This window comes from Chenopodium quinoa, unplaced genomic scaffold, assembly GCF_001683475.1.
Source record: "Chenopodium quinoa cultivar QQ74 unplaced genomic scaffold, ASM168347v1, whole genome shotgun sequence".
NCBI lineage: Eukaryota > Viridiplantae > Streptophyta > Magnoliopsida > Caryophyllales > Amaranthaceae > Chenopodium > Chenopodium quinoa.
Genome location: NW_018744113.1, coordinates 1,227,056 through 1,236,973, shown reverse-complemented (window position 1 = coordinate 1,236,973; position 9,918 = coordinate 1,227,056). Strand labels below are relative to the sequence as shown.

At 32.9% G+C, this 9,918-nt stretch overlaps 1 protein-coding gene across 2 annotated transcripts; it reads left to right on the top strand.

Annotated features, from left to right (window-relative positions):
* Positions 1-2,355: 2,355 nt before the first annotated feature.
* Positions 2,356-9,132, top strand: LOC110692478 (probable serine incorporator). 2 transcript variants are annotated; one of them, XM_021869485.1, is made up of 13 exons: positions 2,356-2,492; positions 2,873-3,085; positions 3,819-3,895; positions 4,152-4,311; positions 4,450-4,474; positions 5,015-5,104; positions 5,764-5,935; positions 6,056-6,129; positions 6,810-6,879; positions 7,590-7,661; positions 7,848-7,981; positions 8,066-8,139; positions 8,606-9,132. In XM_021869485.1, exons 2-13 carry the CDS (start codon positions 2,875-2,877, stop codon positions 8,683-8,685), a joined length of 1,239 nt encoding a protein of 412 aa, XP_021725177.1. In that variant the 5' UTR covers positions 2,356-2,492; positions 2,873-2,874; the 3' UTR covers positions 8,686-9,132. The 2 variants fall into 2 exon arrangements, with proteins under 2 accessions (XP_021725177.1, XP_021725178.1); XM_021869486.1 differs by lacking the exon at positions 2,356-2,492 and adding an exon at positions 2,553-2,706.
* Positions 9,133-9,918: the final 786 nt, after the last annotated feature.

The following is a 9,918-nucleotide window of genomic DNA, read 5'->3' as shown; positions in this document are numbered from 1 at the left end:
TAGGGCTCGATTTGCATGGAATTTATTTTGATCGCGAGATATTTTTTTATATGGAGCGTTTCTAGCATTAATGGAGCATTTTGGCAGCCTACTCCATAGCTTGGTTATGGCGTGCAACCTTATGGCCACAACCTGGTTGTGGGCGTCCATTATCGGAGCAAAGGAGAGGCGAAGACAGCCCGCTCCACAGCCTGGTTGTGGCGGTTTTCTTCATGCCACAACCCACCTGTGGCAGCTCGTTTTGGCAGCGTTTAGGAGTCCTATTAAGATAGAAATACCTAGTTTTATGAGAGGATATAAATAGGTTTTAGATAATCTTTTATTTATCACTTTTAATCACATTTTCATATATTATTTTAGACTTCTTTTTGGGTATTACGTTCTTCCGTATTATTTTCTAGGGTTTTGCTTTCAAGATTCAAGATTTCATAATTAATTCCAAGTATTTTTTTCTTCTCTCAATTCTCTATTTTATTATTGTTAATTATGTTTTCTTTATTGATTATTATTCTTGATTTCATTAATATGTGTGAGTAGTTTCCCTATTCCAAGATCTAGCGAAACCCGAATATGATTAATGCTAGATTTAATTCTTTAAATTCTCTAATGATAATTGCAATTGATATGCTTAATTGATTGTGCTCATGCCAATACTATATTAGGGATAATTGGTATTGTTATTAATCCATTGTTTTAATCGCAACGGGAGTTGGGTTTTGACGGATTTGAATAAATCAATTAAGGGTTTGAAATTCATCACGAGAGTAGTTGAATGGATGATTAGGAAGTTAGAGTAATGTGCTCAAAGTCTTTAATTTACATGATTCCACGGAAGTAGGCTTGATTGTGATTAGGGAAGCCATTGATAACTCGGGAGAGACCATTGGTAATATTCAGGGATTACTTTTCCTCTTTAATCAATTGAATTATATGTTAGGGGTAAAACTATTATTGCATTAATTGTGTTCGTGGTAATGCTTGATCTTGGATGTTTTTATTATTTGATTATCATTTTTTTAGTTTAATCGTCGCTCTTGATATTTAGTTATTAATTCTCAATTATTTGATTTGGTTACTTGCTTAGTATTTACTTGAGTCTATTTAATTAGTTGAACCATAGTCTCTTGGGATCCGACCCTTGCTTGCCCGTCTACATAGTAGTGGTCTAGTTAGGTTTATTTTTGTTAGGTACGCGACACGCCTATCATAACCCATGACCGAGCCCCTCAAGTATCCCCACACCGAGTAACTCGAGTAACCCCGACCAATAAAACTTTGTATTTAGCAATGATGATTATATGACTAGCCATAATGCATATATTTATGATATGAAACTTTTAACAAGTTAAATTAATATGAAGAACAAAATTAAAGATGTAAATGATTATAGTTGTGAATTAACGCGCTCGCCATATAGAGTGACACACTTATTTAGATTGGAAAGGAATATTTAGATTTTTAAACGTTAAGAAAGAGTTTGACAAAACAATTGGTAATAGGGTGCTTTTAACATAATTCTTCCACTCCTTTTTACTTGAGATACTTTGACTTTTGCACTATTTATACACTAATATTTGATTGTCTTATGTGGTTTATATGTAAGAAAATATAGCCATCTAGGATAATGTTTGAATTGTATCTCTAAATTTATCCCGTCTATTTTTTTACAACTTAAATCCTATCATAATATCTATTCGTTACAATTTTTACTTAAAGGTAGTGATGGTTAAATTTATGTATTTGCAAGCATGATAAGTTAAATGATACTGGTCAAGTAAAAAAAAACAAAAAAAAAAATGTCAAGTAGCTAGTAGCTCCTATTAATGGGTTTCCATACTCAAAATACTACCCACTTTAAAAAATAAAAATCAAAGAAAAATGATCAAATAATTTTTATTCATCTTCATTGCATAACAAAAGATACATTCTATACATTAGCGCGAATCCACACTTACAATTTTACATTCTAGTTTAATGATCAAGGTTTGCCATCAATTCTATTTTAGTCATGAGAAAGGTATCCTCATTTTATTGGCCTCACAACACAAAATTTATAAATTTTTATGTAAAGATAAATTAATTATTCCCATCAAAAGTTAATTGTTCCAGTCAAAAATTAATTGTTTAAACTCTCCAATTGATTTTATATTATATCACGTCCCTTACATAGAAGCCTTTTAAGTAGATGGTATTTAAGCCTAAGATTGTTTTCGTCCGAGGACAAAGTAAATAAAAAATTTACGCTCGAACATTAATTTTATATTCTACTTTTAGTATTTATTTGAACCATTTTCGAACTTTCGGATTTGTGGGGACTACAAAACATACAAAATACGAGTAACCAAACAATTCCTTTATTATAAGAGAGAGAAAGCGCCATGTGAAATGTGAATGGTTTGGTAATTGTAATTGGTAGTCTTTTACTCTTTCAAACTAGTAGTCATACTAACTACAAAGACCCGACACAAAGACAGAGGAAGATCCAACCAAAGGTATGAATGTTTGATATTCCTTTCAAATTCTTACTCTGATTTGTTGGAGCGTCTGGTCTCATGATCACAATGTTCTACTCATATAATATTGTTTGGAATTAGTTGTCACGTCAATAATCCCGAAATCACTTCATATTAAGTGAAACAACTAAATCCGAACAGAGGGAAGTAGAATATCAGTAAATGTTTTCTCAGTTTATCTTCAAAGACAGTTGTAAGTTGTAATATGTCAGTTCATAAAATTTTCAAAATTGTGATAAGTTACCGTTAGAATGTAGATTGAACAATAATTGCAACTAACAATTTCAACAAACTTAGAATGGGGTAATATGATTGTGGTTGAATTTGGCTGAAATTTTGGTAATTGGTCAATATTGCAGGAATGACAGGGGAAAATACAGGCATAAGGGTGTCTGAGGCAGTTTACTTGCAAGAATTGTCTAGAAATCAGCAGAAGAAAACGGTTGATATTTCTGTAGAGAGGAGTAAGTCCTTAAGAGTTCGGTATTACTATGGAGTTATATTCTTGATCACGAATTTCGTCGCGTGGATTATTCGTGATTATATTCAAAGGGTCATCCCTGAAGATCATTGTAAGCTCTCAGAACTATTTTTGTTTTCAAACTATTTTATTTTTCTTTGAAAATATTTGATACTTGTACAATAGTTGGTTATGAACATAATTTTTAAGGAGATGGCAATGTCATCCTTAGTGCTAATAATGGGAATAAATTAAGTTATGTTGTAAATGTTCTTTTGTTTCTACCAAATTATAAAATAAGGGGTTGATATAAATACTTAATTATATAAATAGTAGATTATTAAACAATTAGTTGAATACGGAGTTGATACAAATATAATTCTTAATTTAAATCGAAACTGCTAATTGTTTTACGAATTGTGTTTTCTTTTTTAATTTATTTTTGTTTATTTATTTATTTATCTAAATTTTACAAAGGCCCTATGCTATGTTATGATTTTCGAATACATTTCGAATATGCAAGCGTCATTATTCAAATGATCATGGATTCATGACTTATCAGATTGTCTAATCGATTAAATATAATTATAGGATATTGCCGAATTCACCATACCAGGTCACCTTTGGTATTGATCTTCAAATGTATTTGAAGTGCTCTTTGAGCTGTTGTAGATTATTATAAAATATTTTCAACTAAGGATTTATGTGACTATTAGTGCTGATTTCAAAACTTACATAAGAGATTAGTTCAATGTTTAAGGAATATATCTGATCTAGATTGACATCAAGATATTTAGCTCCTAAACTAGTGATATTTGCTGATGAGGTTTTTTGTTCTTTTGCAGTTCTTAGAACTTGTGGAATAGGAGGTCATGACTGCATTCAAACAATTGGAGTCCTTCGGATCAGCTTTGGATGCTTCGTATCCATTTTCAATATTAACGAATTGATTTCTGTAATATTATCAACTTGTCAACCATAACATCAGACTTTTCCTGGTAGTAAAGTGAAGTAGAAATATAATTCTTCCAATTTCAGTGCAGTAGTCAAAGACTAAATGATTCTATCTTAAAATCGCGTAAAAAATGTAGAGTATATCTCTTTCAGGCTGTCACCAGTCTTTAAACTTATGTTTCAAGAGGTTAAAATTCTTTGCTAGAACCTTAACCTTTAATCAGATATTTTTCGCTGTGATGTTTCTCACAACAGTAAAAACAAGCAAGCTACAAGAAGTTCGTAATGCTTGGCATTCTGGTTGGTGGCCAGTAAAATGCATCCTGTTAGTTATATCGATGATGTCTCCTTTCTTCGTTCCTTCAGAATTCATTCACTTCTATGGTAAGTATTAATCAGGAAATTTCGTTCTAGCCTTTATGTCAACAAAAATATGAATTTCATTTCTTTAACTTCTACTGTTCTACATGCCTATATCTATGATAGACGAATTAATCAAGACTTTTTTTTTTTTTTGTGCAGGCGAGTTTGCCCGTATTGGTGCAGGGTATTCTTCTAACTTTACCCTACTCTTTTTTATTTGACAATGCTAATCTATTCACAACATAAAAACCTACAATATATCTCTTTAATATTGATCTATTTGACATATCTTGCAAAATAAAAAAAAAAAATCTCCTAGAAAGTATTCTTTCTTGTTCATCATGTTTTTTCTCTTTTACTAGCAATGTGGCCAGTTTCTGTCGTGTAACTGCGGAGAAAATTTATTGATTTGTCAAAAAGTAGTGAAATAAAACATTGTTGCACTCATAGAGGATGTTCTAACAAGCCTTTATGCAATTTGGTTTCATCACCGATTAGCAAATTGGCATAGCTATTTTTCCTGAATCAATGAACAACTGTTAGTGCCTTTAGTCTAAAAGGGTGTTTCCACCAGAATTGGTACAATCCTTAAGTTGCAGTAATTACAAGATAACCCTCATTTTTTTTCTTGGTATTTTTGTTTAAAGAGCATTTTCTGACTTGTTTCTTACATATTTTCTTGGATACATTGACCAATTCTTTCTTGTGATTTTTTTTTTTGCAGGATATTTCTTGCTCTCCAACTCATTAGTGTGATTCAATTTATAGCATGGTGGAATAACTACTGGATGCCTGATGTGAAATTGAAGCAAAGGTGTGACTTAAAGTTTCTTAAATTTGGTCAAATAATATTGGCTGAATAAATAAATTTAGGCTCAGAAGTCATTTAATCCAGAATTCTAGCTTCAGGAAACAAACATCATTCTCTTAAAAACACTATGTTCTTGTAAAATACTTGTCTATGCTCTGCTGTCATTAACTTTTGCGAATGAAGAAACATTACATTAGTTCTGAGATTTTTGCTCCCTTTGTCAGAAAAGTGTAGTATAGATTTATGGGATATCCAAATCAATGTCTTACTTGCTTAGTAGTAGTTGATCATGAGTGTATCTCACATTTACAACTTCATTACAACTTAAAGTATTCAAACAAAGATGCTCCTTTTGATCGTTGCATGTCAAGATGGAGCGTACTTACAATTGTGAATCTCCTTCATTCTTCATTAATATCTTTTTCACTGGAGAAGAGGATGTTGATTCACAAAAAAATTTGCTCTAGCTTTGTTCACGCTGTAGTTAATTAGTTCTATCTCAAGCATATGTGTCATACATAGAACATACCTTTCTTTTTTTACTTTTGCTTGTTTGTTCATTTTAATGTATGGCCTATTCTTAGTCAGTTTTCTGTATAATTTGCGATATAAGCTTAATGCTATAAAACTTGCTGATAATGGTTCTTTTTTTTTTGTGCTAGCTGCTCCCTTGGATTGTTTATGTCAACACTTTTTTATGTAGCTTCGATATGTGGAGTTGTTGCCCTATATATCTTGTATGTTCCAAGACCTTCCTGCACACTAAACATATTTTTTATCACGTGGACGGCAGTTTTGCTTATTGTAATGATGCTTATCTCATTACATTCGAAGGTGCAGATCATTTACTACAAATATTACTTTTTTTTTCCGATGAAATTGTTCATATTTATTTGCAACGCTTTTGACTGTGGATGTGACATTTGTTGATTATATGCTTCAATTGTTGTATAGGTCAACAGAGGTCTTCTATCTTCAGGAATCATGGCTGCTTATGTTGTCTTTCTTTGTTGGTCTGCTATCAGGAGGTAAGATGCTTATGCTGGTTGCGATTGAGAACAAGTAAACTACCTATGGAAAGTGAAAATGTCAATTATCTTCAAGACTATAATTCTCACTTAGTTTTGGCTCTACTCCAGTAATCTTCTTATCCTTTGTTATCTGGTCTAAAATTGAAATGTTTATGTCCTCACCATCGAAAACTATTCAAGGAACTTAAAATGATGTTACTTGGACTTGGGGTACTCATGACTAGACTTGCTTGGACCTCTTTAGATTGCCCTTATAACTAGATATGTTTTATGTTCTGATCCTTTGTCGTTTGCTTTAAATATAAAAGGACATATCCTCACCATCGAAGACTATACAAGGGCATATTTCACTTGTTGAATCCAGCTATTTAATTATTTCAACGATGTTAGTCCAAAATGACGTGTCAAGTATCCATGCCTTGGATACTTGCGGTGAAATGATGAGTCCAAGGAACATAGGGCATAGATAAGTAAAATGTCTAGAAAAATGTATAATATGTTTGTTCATGAGTAAAATTAGGCCTTCACCCACTGCATTGTCTTGATTGAGTAGTTTTTCTCAAACTAAGCTATATGCTTGTTATCTTTCTGTTGGTTTCAAACTCAACTTTGTTTACGAATGTAATGTTCCATGAATCTAATATTAATCTTATTACTGAGAGAAAATACGTTTGCAGTGAGCCTGCTGGAGACAAGTGCAGTCCACAGAAACAAGCAGATGGGCATCACGATTGGATGACTGTGTTTGTATGACTTCTTCTGCTTCCTGAAGTTATTCAATAGAACTTGTATTAAACTGTCCTGTTTTCCTGTATTTTAACTTCCCTGCTTAAATTTTACCTTTTATTTTTCTTTGGCTAAGTTAGGAATGATGAAAAGTCATTAGCCTTTTAAACATGGTTGGGATTTGCTCCTTTCATATAATTGACATATGCATGCTCTCTTTTCCTGGAAACCATGGTGTATGACTTTGATCTTTGACTCTTTGAGATGTTGAATTTCTGTGACTGCTAATAAGGAAGAAATACAACATGTTTGTTTGACAGTTTGAGCATAAGGCTGCTAAAAAAATTTTAGAACACTAGCTGTAAACACTCCAGCCCCTAATACTGTATGATTTTCGTCTGAAGTATCCTTGGCTGATACTGGAATTTTAATAGGATAGAATTTAGTTTTGATACACTGTCGCAAAAACATTTATGGTGGTATACTGGTATGTGTAGTAAATGGGTGAGTAATCTTTGACGTATATAGCATTTCCTAAGTTTTAGCAGTTGTTGGAGCTGCGAGCTGCGCTAGACAATAGGTATCTTTAGTGCATCGGCTTGTCTTGCAATTAGCTCTAACTTTGTTTAGAAGAATATTACGAGACAAGATGACCTTCGTTTTGTTTACTGGTTGCCGTTATGATTCCTAGTTTTGGCTCTTGGTATCTGACATCATTCTATCTTCTCCAGAGCTTCTTCATCGGAATTTGTGCAATAGTAATGGCAACCTTCTCAACAGGGATAGATTCCGAATCATTTCAGGTAAATCATAATTCCCTTTCTTCAAACAAGCCAAGTCGAGTGTCTAATTCTTTCTGTTATACTGAATATATGCCCATAATTCTATGAACTAACTGGCTGAATCAGAGAAGCTTTGAAAATATGTCTTTGAGCTTATGTGCAATTAGCTGACAGGGAATATTCTCTCTTGCAATTTTTTGCCCACAGTTTCGTAAAGTTGAAGTTCAAGAAGAGGATGATATTCCGTATAAGTATGGATTCTTCCATCTGGTGTTTTCCTTAGGAGCCATGTATTTTGCAATGCTATTCATAAGTTGGGACCTCAACAGCTCTACTAAAAAGTAAATACTCAATCATATTTGTTCCTTAAGTTAGCCAACCGCCTCATCTTATTATTGACTGCATAATTTTCTTGTCGCGATCAGATGGAGTATTGATGTTGGATGGGCAAGCACTTGGGTGAAAATTATCAACGAGTGGTTTGCAGCCACCATATACAGTAAGTGCTCATAAACTCTTGATAGACTTTGAACGCGATTTTTCATTTTAGTTTGCAATCAACTTATCACCAAGAAATTTCAGCATCTTTACCAGAAAACGCCTATTAGAGTATTAGCTTTGTTTATGCAGGAAATATTATTTACTGTTACTGTCTAACAACTATTTATAACTGACTTCTAAATTTCTAATACTTCGTATGAGACAATATCTTCCATTAGACCAAATTTTAAATTGATTTTCCACATTTGAACCAACTAAAGCCATACACAAGTCTCGAACAACAAAGAAAATATAGTAATCTTTAGTGAACTTGCCTCGTAGTTGTATAAATTTGAGGTAATTAGAGGTGTAGAAGTTAATAAAACAGTAAAGTTCAAACGTTTATTTGCCGAAGCTGGCAAGCTGCTAATTTTAACTAATCATTTCCTGCCTCCGTCATTTTTCTTTATAATTTTTGTATAAAGTGTGGAAGTTGATATCACCTGTTGTGAGACAAGCCAAGATCATGGATGACGGAGCTATGCAACCAAATCAGAGATGCTAACAGCTTCATCATAGACAACACTTTTGTAAGTTTGGAAAGATATGTTATTTGGGAGGAATCTGAGCTATGTGGCTTCGGAGGTTGAACCTGAATTTCCAGGGATGCAGGAAGCAATAGGACATTCTTAGCGCGAGTGCCAGTAGATATTTATCAATTCTTTGTTCTTATTTTTCTCTTAGTCAGTTATTCATCGGCTAAGAGAAAAATCATTTTTTTTCATGCCATTGATATTGATTTGTGCCAAAATACTCCAATGAAATAGAATTAGATCAGGCTATGCATTTTTTCTATTTGACTTCCACTTGCCAGCATTTCTGGTAAATTTCACAGATATCTTTCACAGATATATACATAACATTCATGAATGCAGATAATATGTATTTCTGTACCTCAATCTTGTAATAAATCAAGTTTAAACATTTTTTTTTTTATAAAGTCATGTTAGAGAGTTTGACCACTTTTTTTATTACTCATACGGAGTATGTAATATAGCAGATTGTTATACGTTATTCTATTGATCTCTGTCGTAAATGTTACAAAAATATCATCATATTGATTTGGTATGACAAAACCTGAGTTACTATTTTCACATAACAACTAACTGCGAAGTGTTCAATTGTTCATATGTAGAGGTGAGCAAAAATTCCGGGTACCCAGAATTGGAACTGAAACTGGTTAGGAACCGGTGGGTCCGGATCTGAAATTGGACCCGGTGGTTCCAATTCCGGGTAATAAATTTAGGAACCAGTTGCAACCGGTTCCAATTCCAATTCCCAATTTTTTGGACCCGGAACCGGTTGAGTACCTGGTTACCCAATATATATTAAACTAAATATACTTTTGTAAGAAAAAATAATATGTTAAATGTATCTAGTTAGTAAAATAAAAACATATATTATTAATATCTAACCTAATTAAAATAGTTCATGCAATCATTCACATATAAATATAAGTATTAAACGCTAAAAATGAAAATGGATCAAAATAAGTATTAAGTTTGTATTAAAATTTAATAATTATTTACATAAGTGGGTACTCGGAACCGGACCCGATACCCGATGGTTCCAATTTCAATACCTAAAGTTTAGGACCCGATTGAAGTGGTTTCATTCCAATTCCGAATTTTAGGACCCGGTACCAACCAATTCCGGGTCCGGGTCCTAAAAATTTGACCGGGTACCCGGTTTGTTTACCCCTATTCATGTGCAGATAATGTAGAGCAATTTAAATTAT